The 20961-nt window shown below is 47.8% G+C and overlaps 1 protein-coding gene across 3 annotated transcripts; it reads right to left on the reverse strand.

Annotated features, from left to right (window-relative positions):
- Nucleotides 1-374: 374 nt before the first annotated feature.
- On the reverse strand, nt 375-18605 carry ZC3H11A (zinc finger CCCH-type containing 11A). Of its 3 annotated transcripts, XM_071578906.1 has the most exons (18): nt 18491-18604; nt 14353-14404; nt 12935-13152; nt 11578-11697; nt 9808-9931; nt 9212-9415; nt 8888-9004; nt 8316-8396; nt 7791-7901; nt 7118-7180; nt 6783-6884; nt 6530-6595; nt 5189-5680; nt 4568-4641; nt 3513-3834; nt 2563-2732; nt 2132-2199; nt 375-1652 (listed from the first exon to the last, which is right to left on the reverse strand). In XM_071578906.1, exons 3-18 carry the CDS (start codon nt 12986-12988, stop codon nt 1388-1390), a joined length of 2433 nt encoding a protein of 810 aa, XP_071435007.1. In that variant the 5' UTR covers nt 12989-13152; nt 14353-14404; nt 18491-18604; the 3' UTR covers nt 375-1387. The 3 variants fall into 3 exon arrangements, with proteins under 3 accessions (XP_071435007.1, XP_071435008.1, XP_071435006.1); XM_071578907.1 differs by having other exon boundaries at nt 8319-8396; nt 14353-18605; XM_071578905.1 differs by having other exon boundaries at nt 14353-18604.
- Between the last annotated feature and the right edge of the window lie 2356 nt (nt 18606-20961).

Raw genomic sequence — 20961 nt, forward strand, 5'->3', positions numbered from 1 at the left:
TTCTCCTGTCCCTGTTCCCTGGAGCAGAGCCCAACCCTCCTGGAAGGGAGAAGGTCCCCCCTGGGCCTCCTTTTCTCCAGCTGAGCCCCCCCAGCTCCCTCACCCCCTCCTGCTGCCCCAGCCCCTTCCCAGCTCTGTTCCATTCTCTGGACACACTCCAGGCCCTCCATGTCCCTCCTGGTTGGAGTGTCCAGCCCTGCAGGTGCCTCAGGGGTCACAGGGGGACAATCCCTGTCCTGGTCAAGCCCCCAAGCCCCTCAGCCCCTGCTCCTGCACCTCATTTTATTTATAAATACTCAGCTACAGGGAAGGATGAGGCAACCAGACTATGTTTAATACAATTCCTTAAATAAAACACACATAGAAACCAGAACTGGGTCTGTACAGACACGAGCAGGGCGGGCAGAGGTGACCAGCCTACGTTTAATACCTTAAATAGAATACAAATATAAAACGGAAGAAAAAAATATTTACAAGAAACCATGGGATACACCAAATCCCGTCTCCACGGGCTGATAGAGCAGGAGGAGGGAAGCAGTGAGGGGGAAACCCTTCCATGCCCTCTCCCTCTCTCCCAAAGTCATTCCATGTGCACTAAGACGGGTGCTGGCGGATGTCACGGCGTGAGGAATTCCTTCAGCAGGATAAAGGGTCGGCAGCTCAGGGGAGCAATCCTTGGAACCAAGAGGCACTTAAACCAATCCTTCCTTTCCCAATTTACTGCAGACGAGGAGAGGAATCCTGGCTGCCCACCCCAGGATCCTGTTCCCATCAGGAAAAAGCACCCTGATAATTCAAAGTAAGGCTGGATGGACACACCCCAGCCACCGCCCTTGGCAGCATGTTTGGTCCAAAATACTAATTAATCTGCTCCCTCCCTCCCCAACACTGTCATTAATTCCCCAAATTAAAGTCAAAATGACAGCATACAGCACTAAAACTCAAGAGTTGACATAGTAACTCCAGGCTTTGGGTACCAACTGTCCAAGGAATCCGAACACAAAGCGCTGAAATGCGGCGACCGCTGGGTTGTGTCACGGGGAGGAAGGTGGAAGTTTTCCTTTGAAGCCTTCAGGACATCATGGAATCAGCAAACCTGTTCACAACCACCACAGTTTGGAGATGGGATCTCTGTGTCCCCAAAAAAACCCAAGGGCTTTGTCCTCTCCGTGTGGAAAGGGCCACTGAAATCAGGACAACTGAGTGCAGATCCTGCCTAATCCCACCAGTCCAACTGAGCCTTCAGCCTCAGCCAGGAAAAGGATCACCTCCAAGTATCCAACAAAATATACAGGTTGGGGGGTTGTGTATGGGTTTATTATGAGGGTTTTTTTGGTGTTGGGTTTTTTTTGTGGCTTTTTTTTTTTTCTTTTCAAGATGGTGCAGTTCAGCTGTCAATCATCTCACGGAGTTCCAGAATGAGATCATCCTCGTCCTTCCCTGGGTCCAGGTCGATTTCTGGTTCCAGTTTGTCTCCTGAGAATTCCCAAATGAGCTTCTCAAAGTCATCTTCCATAGACAGAGGTGCTTTGGCAGAGCCTGTGGAGCTCAGACGGCGCATCTTCACCGGGACTTCCGAGGAAGCTGAAGTTGAGCTGGAGACCTCTGACTGTGCCAGGGAGTCTGCCTGGCTGCCAAGGTGGAGATCAGGGCTGGGAGGAGCAAGGAAGAGGGAAAAAAATCAGTGTGTGACATTCCTTATGTGGAATTTAACCCTCCTACATCTCGACCTTACACAGGGATTGTGACTCAATTAACCAGGATCAGCAGGCACAGTTGGCAGTTTAGGGATTTATCCATGAAGAGACACCTGGAGACTGGGAATGAAAGGGCAGAATTTGTAGCCAGAGAGACTTTTCCTCCTTTACTAATTTGACCATAAAAAGGAAAAGAAGTGAACTTTTGCAGGCACTCAGAAAACCCAAAAAGCCACTGAAAAGCTGTGCCCAAGTGCAGCATTTTAAGAAAATAACCTACATAAGCATTGCTGCTACAAAAATTATTTCATATAATTCCTTGGTTGGATTTTGGCAATAATTGCCTCAAAACTCAGATTTTCCACATGTGAACAAACCCACCTGTTTCACATGAGAGTGTAAGGTCAAAAAAAGGGACAAGGTGTGGCTGTTACCTGGTTTGGGGTTTTTCCCTCCGAGGTATGGAGACCAGGCTGTCCTCTGGCAAAGCAGGAGCCACGGCCTGGGGAGAAGGAAGAGCTTTTAGGACACCAAGGTAAAATGCAGCCATAGGTTGTTCCTTTGCTGCTTCTCCTCTGACACTGTGGAGCTTGAACCAAAATACACCTCCTGAAATGAGTATGACCTTGAATTTTACTAATGACTGGGTCTTTTTTAAGGACTTTTTGTCATTTAATGGATAAAATCCTCCATACTACAGAGAAAGCAGAGAATTATGGAGATGCTGCCATTCATCCAATCAAAAGCAGGAAGGTGCTTTGGCAGGAACAGAAACCCACAGAACATTCCAGTTTTGCACCTTTTCTCCCAGAAGAGGGTAAGATTTGGCCCTGGGGACCCGGGGCTGGCTCAGGACTGTCCTTACCGCAGCTGCTTTCTTGGCTGAAGGTTCCTTGGTGTCCCCACCGGTGGCACTGAGGGGCTTCACGGCCACCACGGCAGGGGGGTGGCTCTCGGTGCCGTGACGTTTCAGGCTCTGCCGTGGGGAGGACGTGGCTTTCCCATCCAAATGCTTCAGGTACGCCTTGGATTTGGCTGCAATAGAAGGAAGAAAAAAGTAATAAAGTCTTGCTCTGCCTCGAGTCAAAAAACCAGCAGGTTCTTAATAGTTCCAGAATCATAAATCATAGAGTAGGTTTGGGTTGGGATGGACTTTAAAGGTCATCCAGTACCACCCCCTGCCACGGGCAGGGACACCTTCCCACCAGCCCAGGTTGCTCCAAGCCCCATCCAACCTGGCCTGGAACACTCTCAGGGATGGGGCAGCCACAGCTTCTCTGGGCAGCTGTGCCAGGGCCTGCCCACCCTCAGAGAGGGAACAATTTCTTCCATGGATCAAACCTAAATTTCCCCTCTGTCAGTCTGAAACCATTCCCCACTGTCCTGTCACTTCAGTTCCTGATGAACAATCCATCTCCAGCTTCCTTGTACCCCCTTCAGGTCCTGGAAGGTGCTGTGAGGTCACCACACAGCCTTCTCCAGGATGAACAGCCCCAGCTCTCCCAGCCTGTCTCCATAGGGGAGGTGCTCCAGTCCCCTTATCTTTGAGGCCTTTCCTGGGCTTGCTCCACCAGTTCCATGTACTGCTTATGCTGGGGGCACCAGGACTGGGTACAGTATTCCAGGTGGGATCTCCCCAGAGCAGAGCAGAGGGGAATTCTCCCCTCCCATGCCCTGCTGGGCACACTCCTTTGGATGCAGCCCAGGATTTGGTCAGTTCCCAGGATTCCAGCAAATGCTGAGCTTTCCATCAACCATCCCCCCAGCCCTTCTCCCCAGGGCTCTCTCAATAACGTGCCCTCAGGTAACACTCACTTTTAGCTTTCCTTTCCAGAGGCTGAGCTGCCCTTTTCCCTGGAGACACAGCAGGATCCTTCTCTGGGCTTCCCACCCCATCCTCCTGAGGTTTCACCAATTTCCTCCTCCCAAGCTGATAAGCTGGTCCTGAAACCACAGTGGATTCAGGGCTCCCTGATGGTGGAGTTTTATCCTTGGCTGGTTTTTCCACTGGAGTTGGCACAGCAGCTGTTTCCTTCTGAAGATTCTCTTGGCGCTGCTTCAGCTGCCGCTTCTCCCACATGATCTCCTCCAGGCTCTTCACCTGGACTGTGGAATTAGCTGCACTCTGACCAGAGGGCTGGAAAAAAGAATGCAAGAAAAGGATTAATAGGACAAAAACCTATGGAGGTTCCATTATGAAAATCTGGGTGGCAATCCCTCCAAAATGGCTCCATGTGGCACCACTGAAATCCAACATTTTTTGCGTAAAATGCTGCCTGTAACAAGATCCCTGCTTTGCTCTGGCAATAACGTTTCAAAAGCCTGCAATCCCCAACACAGCAAGCTGCTTTAATGGAGAGGACTCACTGCAACCTACCCATTCTTTTTAAGGATTATAAAGGCACACAAGCTCCCCCATCCAGCCTGCATTCCTCTAATCAAAGCTCCGTGCGTTGTCATTAAAATACTCAGCTCAGAGTTTTAAGACATCCTTAAAAGTTTGCCAGAGAAAGTCACTGAGAACAAAAACATTCTTCCCACGTTAACCTCTGGTGTTGACAGGTTTCATTGTGAGGTATAATCAGATTAATTCCACAATTTAATTCTAATTAATTAATTAAAAGTGAGGATTATGATGCTGCCTGGAAGTGACAGGACTTAGGACTTCACTGCAGCAATTACCAAATGAGGAAAGATAGGAAGGATTTCCAGCTGAGAGCAGGCAGTGAGTTTACCAACAAAACATGACAAAACAGATCAGAAATTTTATAATTTTATGAGCATACAAACAAAACATGATAAAATTCAACAGAAATTTTGTGTAGGTGTGTATATATATGTATATATGTTCATCTTCACAATGGACTCACCTCTGCAGGTGCAGAGACAGTTTTTGGAGAAGGTTTGTTCAACTCCACTATCATTTTTTCTTCTCTTCCAGGTGCTTTAAAACAAGCAAAAGTGAAAATTAAGTATTTTGTCATGTATACAGCAGAGGTACAGAAACCTGGTTTTCTGTGTGTATTTATTTTATCATGTCTAGAACAAGACAAAGGGAAAGGCTAAAGCATCTCACCTCTCCCTCCGTCTATTCTCTGTGGTTTGTATAATCTTAACGTTGAGATCTTTAATGCCCTCATATTACAAAGTTGCTAAAAACCTTCCCAAACACACATACATCAATAACCAACACATATTTCAAAGAGGAATGTAACTTTGGATTCAGCACAGGGAACATCCCATACCACAAACTGAGGGCAGAAAAAACAAGAGAGAGGTTAAAGACTACAAAGCTCATCAAAGAATGAATTTTCCAGTGGGAAATACAGAAAACTGTCATGTAATTCATGGAAAATAACATGGTCCTTTTGACTTTGGAGCCTTCAAACTCTTCTCCTCTAGTACGGATGGAAGGAAAAAGTGAAGAGTATCCTCAGCAAACCCAGTTTATTCCAGAGGGAAAGCACTTCCCGAGGGAGGTACCTCCTTACCTATGAGCTTTGTGACCCGCAGGAGTTTCCTCCCTCTGAGGGCGGGCTCAGGCTGTGCAGGAGGAGCTGGCACGTTCTCCCCACTCTGCTGCATCCGCAGAGCTTTCTCCCTCTTGATCTCTTCCAAGGTTTTGATACGCACTTCTCCCGCCGGCTTGGCTCTGCCTGGCTCTGCCAGCTGCACCTTGCCGGGCACAGCTGGAGCAGAAGTGCTCTTCCTGGGCTCACCCTCAGCTTTTGGCTTGGCAGGGAACTCCTCTGGTTTTCCCTTCTCTTCTTCCACCCTCTTGTGGTTCTTTTCAGCCAGGGCTCCCAGGAGGGCTTTGATGCGCACTGGGGGGGCCGGCCTGGCCCCCGGGCCGGGCTCCTCCCCCCTCCGTGGCTCCCCGGGGGGCTTGGCCGGGGGCTCCGCGCGCCGCTGGCTCGCCCTCTCCAGCCGGATCTCCTCCAGGGTTTTCACACGGATCTCCTCTATGGGCTTGGCAGCCTTGCCTGGCATCAGCAAGAAAGAGAGAGGCACCAACAGTTAAAGAGACTCCAACAAAATGTTAAGTGTCCAAAATTTGTCACAGCACTAAGGAAGGGGGTTTGAGCACTCTCAAGATGCATCTTGGGACAGGAGCACCTGCACAATCATGGCATGGTTTGGGTGGGAAAGGACCTTAATGATCACCCAGTGTCACCCCTGCCATGGGCAGGGACACCTCCCACCAGCCCAGGGTGCTCCAAGTTTATCCAGCCTGGCCTTGGACACTTCCACAGCTTCTCTGGCCACCCTGCGCCAGGGCCTGCCCACCCTCATAGGGAGGAATTTCTTCCTAGTATCCAACCCAAACCTACTCTCTGCCAGGCTAAAGCCATCCCCCCTTGTCCTGTCACTCCAGGTTTTTGTAAATAGTCTCTCTCCACCTTTCCTGTCAGCTCCCTTCAGGCACTAGAAGGGCACAGTTAGATCACCACAAAGTTTCTCTTTTGCAGGCTGAACAATCCCAATTAACAGTAACATTCTCCTCCTCCACCTTTAAGCCACTTGACTTCTGAAAACCAGAGCCACTTATTTTTTCCCTTCTCAGACTATGTCTCTCTGTGGGCACTCCAAACTCCTGCTCCTGGGAATGGTTCTGTTCTACTTGTGTGTGAGTAACTGCAGCTTCTGATGGTTCAGGAGCATCAAACCTTGATGAGACAGATGTGGAAGCCACATCTCTGACAGCAGCCTCAGGACAGCTCAGCAACCCAGCAGGGGCAGCAGCAGCTCTTAAAAATTCACTTTTAGGGCTGGCTGTATGAAAGTTCATGGAAATAAAAAAGGGCAAGGTGTATTTAATATCCAGTTATTACCTGTCTCTGTACTGCTCTGCTCAGAGGGCTGTCCCAGCCTCTCCTTCAGGGATTTCAGGAGCTGAACTAAAAGAACAGAACAGAAAGAGTTAGGGAGACTGCATTCTGATTTAGTGAGATGAGACAGGAGATCACTGCAGTGGGATTCAGAATTACCTCAAGCCTTCAACCAACAGGCAAAAAGAACCACCAAAAGGAGAGACAGAAAACCTAAATAGAAAGTGTGGGTGTGAAATGCAGGTGTGTTTGGTACCTGTGCCTCTCTTTGGGGCTTTCTCAGCATTCTCCAGCAGCTCTGTCTTCCTGCCCAGCCTGTCAGCGACGTTCCGCCTCAGTGGGAGGAAAGTCTTTCCAGCTTCAGAAAGACACAAAAGGAGAAATACCTTCAGAATGTTTCCCCACAGGAGGATCTTAGAACAGTCAGCCACAAACTTCAATCCTTCCAGGTTTATTTGCTAGTATTTGCCTTTTAGCTGCTAACACAATTTGCCCATAATGTACTTTCTTCCCTCATATAGCAAAAATTCCTTTAAATATCAACATGTTTAGGTGAGGGCACTCAAAGAGCAGCTCACAAAAAGCTCTCACCTGTGAGAGCTTTCCTTTTTCCCAGCCTGTCAGGAAGATTCAGGTGGATCACAGGATCCTCTCCTAAAACACAGAATGACCTGCTCAGTGCACAGAAACCAGCAGCCAGTAAAAGCATCATCCTTTGACCCATCTCCTAAAAATGACACTCCTTTGGTAGCCAAAGCCCGTAACAAATGAATGAATGTGAGCAGAGGTGGTTCTACAGGTTTGTTTTCTTTAAAAGGAATTTATAGCCTCATACCACAGAACTGCCACTGTCAGTCTCTTCAATGCTTCAAAAATTGGCCACCTGTATAATTCCATCCTTCTCCTTCATTACTCCTACTTTTAATTAACTGCTCATTTGCAGTCTCACACTTGTTTGGCCATCAGACTCAGGATCTCCCTGCTGCTCCTGCACTTCTACAACTCCAACTGAAAGTCAAATTAAACACATTTGAGAGCCTGAAGGATGTGGTATGATTAGTTATGGCTTAATGTCAAAAAACTCTTCTTGATCTTTTATTGCAGTGTAACAAATCCAGCACCTACAAATCCCAAAGCTTTCCAACACAATCAGAGCCTTTAAGGATACAGTGGTTTTAATTAGAAAAGGTGGCACAACATGTGTGAATTATCTTAATTATTACTTAAATGTTTGGTGTAGGAGGCAAGGGATGGAAACTCTTACCCTCCTTTGAGGAGAGGGTCACAGTTCTCAGCACTGTCCGGACGTTTTCCTTCTCTGGCACAGGAATTGTCCGAGCTTGGAGTGAATCCACAGCAACTCCTGAAGGACCTTCTGATCAGGGCATGGAACAAATAAGGATGTTTAGGAAAACAACCCAACCAACCACAACAGAACCATCACAAAGACCAAGAACACAAATTCTTCATTACTGCCAAATGCAAAACAAGCAGTAAATAGGAGAGATGAGCAACTTCCCTTGGATTTGCCCTTGGAATTCCAAGCAGGAACACCAGCTGCTTAAGAAAACAGCTCCCATGCCAAAGTACCTCAAGGCCCCCAACAAAAGGTGGAAGTGTGTCCCTCAAGCAGCTCTCAGCTGCAACAATCACCTCCCAGAGTCAGCCCAATGGTGCAAAAAACCTCCTTCCCCAGCAAATTCCAGCTATCCAGGTAATACCAGGATTAAAAACAAAGATAAGGTGAACAGAAGGCAGAAGGACAGGAAAACAGGGGATATTAACTCACCACCTTGTTTTTTGGCTTTTTCCTTTAGCTTCTTCAATTTGATTTCTTCGAGTGTTTTTATTCCAAAATTTAAATTGTCATCTGGAAGCACAGAGCAGTTAATGAGACTGAGGCTGAAAGGCACGTGCTGAGGAGCACAGATCCTCAAGCTTCTTACAGCTCAGAACTTCCCCAGAGCATTCTGAATCAACCCTGTCAACACTCCCCAGGAGCTACAGCAGCACCAGAACAGATGGTATTTTGGTAAGAAATTGGCACCTTCCCTCACCCTCCCCCATCCTACAGGGTAAAATCTGCAGTTTGAAGCATTAATGTCATGGAGAGGGATGAAAGATTCCTCTGCCATTTGCACAATGTCTGAAAGGACACATCTGCAGGCATTTAAACTCCATGCTGTGGCTCTATTTTGTTCCACAAAAGCAAACAAGGAGGAGTTCACCTCCTTAGGACATACAACATGATCAGATGGGAATGACCCCCTTCACTGACCCCATTTCTATTGTTTCTAGAATACACTGCTTTTAAAAGTCAAATTCTCCTCCCAGTCCATCCTCCCACAGCTGCTGGAATACCTTGCTTTGCATTAGCATTGGATTTCCTGGTGGAAATCAGCCTCAATCCATTATGGGCTTCTGTGGCTGGTTGCTGGACTGGTGTTTTAGTTTCTTCTCCTTCTTCAGAAAGCTGGTCTGAAAGGTAAAAATAAACCTATCAATTTATGGAGCACAGATTAGACAAGATTGTTCATGTTTATGCAGCTCATACAGTGACACTTCAACCCATATTTAGGACTCCAGACTCTTGTTTGTAGTTTTAACCACTACAAAATTCAAGTATTATGTGATTTATATACTCATTTACAGCAAAAATACTTTCAATGAGTAAAAAATGCTCACCATCATCATCCTCATCATCATCTGCAGCATTGATGACCACAGGGGGGTGTGTAGGACTCGGGACATTCTCTGAGTTCTCCACTTTCATCACCCCCCTCAGCTGTGGGGAGGGGTTGGACTGCACAGAGAGTTTGTTTTGCTGCAGTGACATCTGAGCCATTTTCACATCATCTTCTGCAGACTCAGGTGGGCTGGGGAGTGTAGCTGAGGAAAGGGAGACCATCTGTCACGTGGCCATGTCAGACTTTGACCCCAGTGTTGCAGATATGACAGAGAAGGTAGATAAGATAAACCCACCTGGGTACTGAATTTAGTTTCCTTATTCCCCACCCTGCCTACACCATGGATGTGATTTCCCTCACACACCCATCTCCCCACCCAGAAAGGATTAAATGAGGGGAAAGGAACCTGAAAGGCAAAGATCACAAAGGGGCTGAGCATAAAAACAATTAAAAACCAGAATTACCCTCCATTCAGCTGACAGCCACGACTGCAGATTTCTCCCTGCTCTCAGTTCCTTGAGCCTCAACAGTATTTTCCCCAACATTCACAACTAAATATTTAATAAATAAAGAAAATGGACGTGGGAAACTCACTTTTGCTCGGGGGCAGGAAGAGCCCATCCACAAAGCGCCCCTTGGTGTGATGGAAAGCACAGTTGGATTTCTGGCAGCCCCCGGGCTGGTTCTCCCAGTAACAGGCGATCTCGCTCCGCTTTTTCTGAGGAACAGAAACCAAAGCTCAGGCACCTCTTCCTGAGGTTTGCAGAGAGACTCCACTTCACAGCATATCACACACAGCACCAGGGCAGTGCTGAAATATCATTCCAAAGGTCAGCTTCTCACTAAATATATTCCAGGGCATATAAACAGAGTTGGTGTAGGGGGGAACAACTAAATATTGTCTGGCTTTGCTTTCCTGTCACTCAGCTGGAAAAGGCAGGCCAGTCTGACACATTAATTCAGGGTTAAACTAGTATAAATCCCAAAATAATGGGATTACTCAGAGGGAAAAAGGCCTTCAAATGCTCAGTTTGAATCTACCTGAGTTTATCTTTCAGAGCATTGGTTCCCTTCCATCTTTTTCCTCCCCTCCCTGTACTATTCCAAGAGGTCAGGATAATGTCATCTGGAGAAATTCAGGGCACAAAGGCCCTGCCAGGCCATGTTCCAGCCCAGCTCTCAGAGGTTGTTTCCCACCACCCTTCTCCAGCACATTCAGGCTGTGTGATCTCTGTGGTTGCTCTCACCTCTGATTAAGGAAATAATATCAGCACCCAATACAAACATTTCTTGCAGAGATATCCCTTAGGAATTGATTTTTTCCTCCTCCAACTCCTCCCACTCCCCTCCTAGTAACCAATATCCCTTTAAAGCAAGTAAATCTATCATGTAAAAGCACATTCATAGAATCACAGAATGGATTGGGTTGGAAAAGACCTCCAAGATCATCAAGTCCAACCCTTGATCCAACCCCACTGTGATCACCAGCCCAGGGCACTCTGTGCACTCTGTGCCCTGGGCTGGTGATCACAGTGGGGTTGGATCAAGACATGGTGGATTCTCACTCAGTGCCACATCCACAGAATCACAAAATCATAGAATGGATTGGGTTGGAAAAGACCTCTGAGATCATCAAGTCCAAGCCTTGGTCCAACTCCAGTCCCTTTACCAGATCATGGCACTCAGTGCCACAGCCAATCTCAGTCTAAAAACCTCCAGGGATGGGGAATCCACCCCCTCTCTGGGCAGCCCATTCCAATCCCTGAGCACTCTCTCTGGAAGGAATTTTTTTCTGCTCTCCAACTTCAATTTCCCCTGGCAGAGCTTGAGCCCATCGTGCCCCCTTGTCCTATTGCTGAGTGCCTGGGAGAAGAGACCAACCCCCATCTGGCCAGAACTTCCCTTCAGGGAGTTCCAGACAGTGCTGAGGTCACCTCTGAGCCTCCTCTTCTCCAGGCTGAACACCCCCAGCTCCCTCAGCCTCTCCCCACAGCACTTGTGCTCCAGTCCCTTCTCCAGCCTTGTTGCTCTTCTCAATTGGGTTGGAAGAGACCTCTGAGATTATCAGGTCCAACTCCAGTCCCTTTCCCAGATCATGGCACTCAGTGACACGGCGAATCTCAGTTTAAAAAACTCCAGGGATGGGGAATCCACCCCCTCTCTGGGCAGCCCTGAGCACTCTCTCTGGAAAGAATTTTTTCCTGCTCTCCAACTTCAATTTCTCCTGGCAGAGCTTGAGCCCATCGTGCCCCCTTGTCCTATTGCTGAGTGCCTGGGAGAAGAGACCAACCTGGGTGGAACTTCCCTTCACATTCCCCCACCCACAGCACTGAACATGCTGTGCCTTGGTGTGCAAACACTCACATCGATTTCCATGTGCCTGAACCTGCAGACATTCCTGAAGCAACGCCCCTCCTGCCAGAGGGTGCAGACGGTCTCGCTGCCCAGCGCGGCCTCGCAGTGGCGGAAGGCACAGCTGTCCCCCTGCAACCACAGCACGTCAGGCACAGCAGCCAAACAAACCCACCCAGCCTGGGAAACACCCACCCCGTCAGAGCTGGGAGCAGAACCTGGGAATCCTGTCACCAGCAGTCTGGGAATCCTGTCACCAGCAGTCTGGGAATCCTGTCACCAGCAGTCTGGGAATCCTGTCACCAGCAGTCTGGGAATCCTGTCACCAGCAATCTGGGAATCCTGTCACCAGCAGTCTGGGAATCCTGTCACCAGCAGTCTGGGAATCCTGTCACCAGCAATCTGGGAATCCTGTCACCAGCAATCTGGTAATTATGTCACCAGCAGTCTGGGAATTCTGTCACCAGCAGTCTGGGAATTCTGTCACCAGCAGTCTGGGAATTCTATCACCAGCAATCTGGGAATCCTGTCACCAGTAATCTGGGAATCCTGTCACCAGCAGTCTGGGAATTATGTCACCAGCAATCTGGGAATTCTGTCACCAGCAGTCTGGGAATTCTGTCACCAGCAGTCTGGTAATTTATGTCACCAGCAGTCTGGGAATTCTGTCACCAGCAATCTGGGAATTCTGTCACCAGCAGTCTGGTAATTTATGTCACCATCAATCTGGGAATTCTGTCACCAGCAATCTGGGAATTATGTCACCAGCAATCTGGGAATTCTGTCACCAGCAATCTGGGAATTCTGTCACCAGCAATCTGGGAATTATGTCACCAGCAATCTGGGAATTCTGTCACCAGCAGTCTGGGAATTCTGTCACCAGCAGTCTGGTAATTTATGTCACCAGCAATCTGGGAATTCTGTCACCAGCAATCTGGGAATTCTGTCACCAGCAATCTGGGAATCCTGTCACCAGCAATCTGGGAATTCTGTCACCAGCAATCTGGGAATTATGTCACCAGCAATCTGGGAATTCTGTCACCAGCAGTCTGGGAATTCTGTCACCAGCAGTCTGGTAATTTATGTCACCAGCAGTCTGGGAATTCTGTCACCAGCAGTCTGGGAATTCTGTCACCAGCAGTCTGGGAATTCTGTCACCAGCAGTCTGGTAATTTATGTCACCAGCAATCTGGGAATTCTGTCACCAGCAATCTGGGAATTCTGTCACCAGCAATCTGGGAATTCTGTCACCAGCAGTCTGGGAATTCTGTCACCAGCAGTCTGTGTGTCTCCTCACACTCGTCCCCCTCCTCCCCTAAAAACTAAGCAGGGAAAAGCCAAACCCCCCCGGGAAAGGCTCCAGACACACCTTGTTGCAGGTGGAATAGAAGTAGAAGTAGCAGTCGTCTCCCTGGCTGGACATACTGTGGGAATCCCTGGGAGGAATCCTTGGGAGGAATCCTTGGAATGAGCTCGCAGGGTTTGCTCTCAGGCTCTTCCTCCAGCCTTGGCAAGAACTGGCTTCACTTTCTGGGACTCAAAGTCTTCTTCTGGCTTAGCAGTGAAATCTTCTTTTTAAAAGTAACCCTAAGAAAGGGGTGAGGAAGTGAGAAATAACTGAGAGAAACATTTTTATTGCTGTTTTCTGTCAGTCAAATTTATCTCTTGAGGGGACAATGTCTTGTCAGATATTTGTGAGTTTAATAATAGTTATACATTTTGGAGCAGATTAAAAACAGTGTGTGGCTGTAAGGGCAAAAGTGAGACACTTCTTAAAAATATCATTAAATTATTAATTATATTGATATGGATAAAATAATTGACATTGATATATTGATAATTCATTGATATACTGATAATATAATATGAACTATATATACCAATATATATGAATTATATTACCAATATATTTGATAAATTGGTAATATAATTTATATTCTAAGATTACATTTGAAATTACACCTTAATAATGAAGAAAATTATAACTGATACTGATGTAATTGATATGGATAATGTAAGTGACATGGATATATTGATAATATAATTGATATTGATATATTGATAACGTAATTGACACTGATATATTGATAATATAACAGATATCGATCTATTATAATATAATTGAGATTGATATATTGATAATATAATTTATATTCTAACATTACATTTGAAATTACACCTTAATAATGAAGAAAATTATAATCGACACTAATGTAATTGATATGGATAATGTAACTGACATTGATATATTGATAACATAATTGATATTGATATAATATAATTGATATTGATATATTGATAATATAATTGATATTGATATATTGATAATGGACATTGATATATTGATAATGGACATTGAAATATTGATAATATAATGGATATTGATATATTGATAATATAATTGACACTGATATATTGATAATATAATTGATATTGATATATTGATAATTGACACTGATATATTGATAATATAATTGACACTGATATATTGATAATATAATTGATATTCACAATATTACATCTGAAATTACACCTTAATAATCACACATAAAAACAATAGTAATAATCATGGTATATTTTACTCTTACAGCTCAATAATATCACATTAATATCACTCCTTAATGACATCCCATCTTAATGACATCCCATCTTAATGACATCCCATCTCTTGAAGGGACAATGACAGACAGTTGAACTATGACATGATTAATTAACTAACACTGTCTAACAAACACAGTGACCCAGTGAACATTGCTCCAACCCCTGTGGATTTTTGGGATCACCCACCTGGACAACTTCAGCACAGCCTTTGCTCTTCCCAGCCATCCAGTCCCTTCTCCTGTTGGGCCGAACCAACACTTGAGTCCATCAATTTATAACAAAGGGGTAGAAAGAACTTTCCTTCTCACATTGCCAGGGGAACCTCATCCACAATTCACACTTAGGATGTGCTCTTAAACATCTTACAACTAATGGAGGAAGCAAGTCCATTGGAATCCTGCCAGCCTGGAGACAGCCAGGGTTATTTGGCTCTTCCAAAAAACCACCAACACACCACCAAAAAAAGCCCCAGCGCATTTAAAGATGAACTTGGGATTCAAAGTGGCTGCAAAAATGAGGCTCCATCTTCCACTGCTGGGGAATTTCTAATTTTTTTTTTTTTTTGGTTAATAATTTAACATTCAGTAACTTGCAATTTCTGGTCTTCCAAGATTTCTTCACCTATTAAGAAAACACAAAAACCTTCCCCCACCTTTATGACCTGCACAGCAAACCCACCCTGTGTGTATAAACCCAGCTGTGTTTATACACACCCCAAAGGAGGGGGAATAAAGGCAGAGCACAAACGAGAGTCTGGGGCTGTTTCACACATGGAGCTGCAGACAAAGCCTCCCACCTGGAGAAAACTGGGGGAAAATGAAATATCTCCATAATATTCGGGTGTGAGTTGGAGGGGGGGCTGAGAGGGGTTATTGGGCTGTGGGAGCAGCACCAACACCTGTCCAAGCACAGGGGAGAGACACCCCCAGGGTGTCCATCCCCTCAGACACCCCCAGGCTGTCCATCCCCTCAGACACCCCCAGGCTGTCCATCCCCTCAGACACCCCCAGGCTGTCCATCCAGGGTGTCCATCCCTTCAGACACCCCCAGGGTGTCCATCCCCTCAGACACCCCCAGGGTGTCCATCCAGGGTGTCCATCCCCTCAGACACCCCCAGGGTGTCCATCCAGGGTGTCCATCCCCTCAGACACCCCCAGGGTGTCCATCCCCTCAGACACCCCCAGGGTGTCCATCCCCTCAGACACCCCCAGGGTGTCCATCCCCTCAGACACCCCCAGGGTGTCCATCCAGGGTGTCCATCCCCTCAGACACCCCCAGGGTGTCCATCCCCTCAGACACCCCAGGAGCAGGACGGGGCAGAGCAGGGACACAGCAAGCCTCGGGAAGCTGGGAATGCTCCGCTGGGAATGGCAGGGCTGCATGGAAACCACGGGCTGGGAACTGCTGGGATTGGAGGGAACAATTTGGTTTGGCATCACAGACTGCAAATCTGCTCTTCCCTAATCCACACATCCATCATTATCCCCTGGGAATGCTCCCATCCAGCTGATGGTTTCTTGGTGCCACCAGAACCTGATTTTATTGAGCCACAGCATTTTTTTCCATGTGAAATCATACACTTATTTTTATATTCTTATAAAATTTGATTTTTAGGATTCTTGTTTGTTTTTTTTTCACCTGCAACCAGATCAGCTGAAATTCAAATAAAAGTGATTTGACCCTTTCACTGCACATTCCTGTGCCAAGATTTTGGACTCCTGGGGCAAAACTGAATTAAAACTAAATTAAACAGCAATTTTTTCCATGTGAAATCACACACTTATTTTTATATTCTTATAAAATTTGATTTTTAGGATTCTTGTTTGTTTTTTTTTCACCTGCAACCAGATCAGCTGAAATTCAAATAAAAGTGATTTGACCCTTTCACTGCACATTCCTGTGCCAAGATTTTGGACTCCTGGGGGCAAAACTGAATTAAGTTGTTCTTAGAGATCAACAATACATGGTTGGAACCTTTTACTCACACAAACACTACTGAATTTTCCACGGATTTTTTTTGGCAGGGGATTTTCCCAAATCTAAAATAAAGAGAGGAGAAATTGGGTTCTCATGTGAGTTATTGGTTTTTAACAGCTTGATAAAGGGAATAAACCAGGAGAGAAGTGCAGGATTTCCTTCCCTTCTTCCACATCCATGGGATTATCCACTTCTGGCCTGTGCCATCCACATTCCTTGGAATCTGATTCTAAAAATTCCCAGAGTTCCTTCATGTGGAAGTTCAAGGAGACACATTTTTCCAAGTGTTTTACTTTTGGGAATTAAATTAAATTTCAGTGAATGAAGGGCCTTTCAAACACCAAGCAGGAGGAATTCCCAGTCTGGAATGTGGCATTTCCTTTTCCTGGGAAGTGAGACATTCCTAAAACTCAACGTTCCCACACCCACCACCTTGGGGGGAAAAGAATCCCTTTGGATGGAGCTCCTTTAAACTAAACCAGCTCAGCAGTTTGTTTTCCAAATTCCACGTTTGGTTTTCCATATTCCTGTTCAGACTTTGGGTGGATCTTGTTTAAGGAATGGGAATAAAACAAAACTGTAACAAAAACAACAAAAAAAATCAACCAAAAACCCCAATGAAAAAAAAAACCCTCAAAGTTCTAAACTCCAAACAGGTAATTTAATTATAAAAAAGGTTAATTTGAAACTGTTTTTCTTTAAAGTGGCAAAAATCAACTGAAGTCACCCCAGAAAATCTGAATAAAAATGAGTAACTCTGGAGCACTCAGCAGGTCTCTGAGAAAAGCTTGGTGAGAATTTTAAACACCTTTTTGTCCAGAACTTTGGTAAAATGTTTGTATTCAGAGATTTCAAACCCATTTTGGAAAAAAAAAAATGAAAAATTATTACAATAACTTCTGATGCAGTAGCTGAGGGTCAGGAAAAACATGAAAAAACAACATAAACTTTGTATATTTTAAGGGAAAATAAATAATACAGTGAAAGTCTGTCCAGTGTGTTTTAGCAGCTTCCCCTTCCTGGTCCAGAACTGATCCCATTCCCTCATTTCCCACTTTCCTCCCCTGCCTCTGATCGAGGAGCAAGAAGGAAACAAATCTTTTTTGCACCTCAACAAACCCCAGAAATGAGTTTTCTTGCACCTCTCCGAGGGGAATTTTTGGTTTTAAAGCCCCAGAATTTCCCTGGAAAAGTCTCCCCTGCTGCTCTATTTGTGCCTTTAATTCCTTACAATAATATTGGATGTTTCACCCTCCCTTTTATCCAGTGCCAGGGAAGGAAAAGCCCCAGGAATTCCAAGTTCTAACCCCCTTTTCACCCACTCTCCACCTGCTCCTCCTCCTCAAACAGCACCAGGAATCAATCCCAAGCTCCAGGGAGCTGACACAGCCCCTCCTGGATAAGACAGGAATAATTCAATAAAATCCTCTCATTCTTTTCCCATTTCTGAACTCAGCCCTGCTGTGAAAGTCCCCCCTCCTCACTGAAATGTTTTAGTCACCCCCATTTCCCACTTGGAAAAATGCCATTTTAGGCTCCACCAGGAGGTTTTTCCTGGACCTCCTGGGCAGATCCAGCAGCACCTTCAGCCCAGTGTGTGCCCAGTTCACCCCCGTGTTGTGTTTTCGTTCCAGACCCCTCTGTCCCCCAGAAATCTCCTTTTTTACAGCCAAATAAACCGGCTTTATTTCGGGATGTGGCCCCAGCGCTCATCCCTCAGACACCCTGGAGGCTCCACAGGGGAATAAAAAAACCCTTTTGGCGTTCCCAGAACAAACACCAACCTGGGGGGAAACAGAAACCTCCGAGCTCCGACCCTGGGGAAGCAAAACCCACCGGAACAGCCCCGGCTGCTTGAACCCCCTGGAGGAGGAATTCGGGCCTGGAGCACCCCGAGTTACATCCTGGAGCTCCCCGGGGGAATGGGCAGCAATGGGATCACTACATTAGAGATGCCCCTTAAAGGCTTTGCTACAACAGGGACACAGAAGGTTTGACCTGGAAATAAGGGAATTTATGAAGGAGCCGCTGGGGCCGCGCCTGGGCCTACCCGGGCACGCAGCGAGCCCTCCCCAACCCCCGGGGCAGGGAACCCTCCTCACCCCAACCTCATCCCACCTCATTCCATATCATCCCTCCTCATTCCACCCTCACCCCTGCTCATCCCTCCTCATTCCACCCTCACCCCTGCTCATCCCTCCTCCCCCCGGGCCCCGTCCCGTGGGCCGCGGACACCCCGGCGGGGAGAGCGCGGGGACGCGGCCTGGAGAGGGGCCGGGCCACAGGCCATCCCCCAGGCGCTGCGGGCCGCCAAGGGCTGTTATTTATGGTCGATCAGGGACTTTACCGAGCCCCCGGGGGCCGCCGTGTCCCCTCCGTGTCCCCGCCGTGTCCCCGCGATCCGCCGGGGCCGCCGCCGTCCCCCGTGCCAGGCCCAAAGATGGCGCCGCGCGCACCCGCAACCTCAGCCCGCCCGCTGCCAAGATGGCGGCCGGAATGGCTTCACCACCAGCCACTTCCGGCCGCCGGCGCGGGCGGTGCGGGCGGGCCCCGGAAGGGCGGCGGGGCCGGCGGGATTTGTGTGTTTTGCTGGCGGGGCCGGCGCGGGCGGGCGCGATTTGTGTTTTCTTGCCCCTCGCCGCTGCCTCAAACACCCTAAAAACGCTCCCAACGGGCACAGAGCCCCTCGCTGTGGGGCAGACGGCACCGTGCTCCCTTCCCCTCCACCTCTGCCCCATGCTCATGGAATCACAGCTTGGAAATCCCTCCGGGATCGAGCCCACCCTGTGCCCCATCCCTGCCTTGTCCCCAGGCCCGAGCTCTGAGTGCCACGTCCATCCAGTGCCCCTTGGGCACCTCAGGGGTGGGCACTCCAAACCTCCCTGGCAGCCTTTTCCATGGAGAAATCCCCTCTGATATCCCAGAACGGTGCCCCTTCCCTGCCAGGCCCACCAGTGTTTACACCCCGTTTGTGCCACTTGGCATCAGCTCCAGGGATGGGCTCGGAGACGTTTTGGATCCTCACAGACCAGTGGGATCTTCTCAGCACAGCCCTGGGGGTACCAGACCCTGAGCAGCCACTGGAAAACAGCTCCAGAGTGGTCACCCTGCTTGGGAATGAGTGTTCAAGGGCTGGTGGTTGGATGTGGCACTCAGTGCCATGACCTGGGAATCACAGTGGGGTTGGATCAAGGGTTGGACTTGATGATCTCAAAGGTCTCTCCCAACCCAGTTGATTCTATGATTTTTTTTTTTTTTATTTCCCATTGTCCTTCTTGCCTGGACAAAGGGCCTCTTGGAGGCAAAACCCTCCTGGTGTGGAGGACATTGCTCAGAGCTGGTCTGCAGGACATGGAGATCACAACCTGCACCTCATGGACACCCCACATGGGATTGGGGAAGGGAGCAAGGAGGGATCTCTGCTCCAAGGGAATAGGGCAAGGGAGGATCTGTGTTCCTGGGGACTGGGAAGGGGATCTGTGCTCCAGGGGAATAGGAAAAGGGAAGTTCCTTATTCCAGAGAACTGGGAAGAGGATCTGTGCTCCAGGAGGAAGGGACAAGGAGGGATCTGTGTTCCTGGGGACTAGGAAGGGGATCTGTGCTCCAGGGGAACAGGAAAAGGGAAGTTCCTTATTCCAGGGAATTGGGAAGAGGATCTGTGCTCTAGGAGGAGACAAGGCAGGATCTTTGCTCCAGGAGACTGGGACAAGGGAGGATCTGTGCTCCAGGAAGAGGAGACAAGGAGGGATCTGTGCTCCAAGGGAATAGGAAAAGGGAAGTTCCATATTCCAGGGAATTCGGAAGGGGATCTGTGCTCCAGGAGGAGGGGACAAGGAGGGATCTGTGCTCCAGGGAACTGGGAAGGGGATCTGTGCTCCAGGAGGGGACAAGGAGGGATCTGTGCTCCAAGGGAATAAGGCAAGGGAAGATCTGTGTTCCTGGGGACTGGGAAGGGGATCTGTGCTCTGGGAGGGGACACGGTGGGGATCTGTGCTCCAAGGGAATAGGAACAGGGAAGTTCCATATTCCAGGGAACTGGGAAGAGGATCTGTGCTCCAGGAGGAGGGGACAAGGAGGGATCTGTGCTCCAGGGGAATAGGAAAAGGGAAGTTCCATGTTCCAGGGCAGAGAGAGTGCTCAGGCATTGGAATGGGCTGCCCAGAGAGGGGGTGGATTCCCCATCCCTGGAGGTTTTTAAACTGAGCTTGGCCGTGGCACTGAGTGCCATGATCTGGGAAAGGGACTGGAGTTGGACCAAGGATTGGACTTGATGATCTGGGAGGGCTTTTCCAACTCAATTCATTCTATGATTCTGTGATTCTGTGGATGTGGCACTGAGGGAGAATCCACCATGTCTTGATCCAACCCCACTGTGATCACCAGTCCAGGGCACGGAGTGCCCTGGGCTGGTGATCACAGTGGGGTTGGATCAAGGGTTGGACTTGATGATCTCAGAGGTCTTTTCCAACCCAATCCCTTCCATGATTCCTCCAGTGCTTGGACAGGACCTGGCACTGACTGCACAACTGCTGGACACACTGAGCACGCCACAGTTACACGTGGGCACATTTTATTCTCTGGATGCACTCGCATTGTTTCTGCTCAACAGCCAAAGCTTTATTGATTCCAAACCATCCCCTTCTCCCCCAGCTCAGGTTTTGAACTATGGACCCCCTTCCCACCCCTCTGCTGCTTCCACCTGGAGTATCATCTCTGCTTGGAGTCTGTTTGCTCAGAATAAACCAACTGACAGTTCATTCAGATTCTTTTTTTTTTCTCCCAAGAACCATATAAATTACATGCAAAACATTGTACAT

Source organism: Pithys albifrons, chromosome 28, assembly GCF_047495875.1.
Source record: "Pithys albifrons albifrons isolate INPA30051 chromosome 28, PitAlb_v1, whole genome shotgun sequence".
Lineage (NCBI taxonomy): Eukaryota > Metazoa > Chordata > Aves > Passeriformes > Thamnophilidae > Pithys > Pithys albifrons.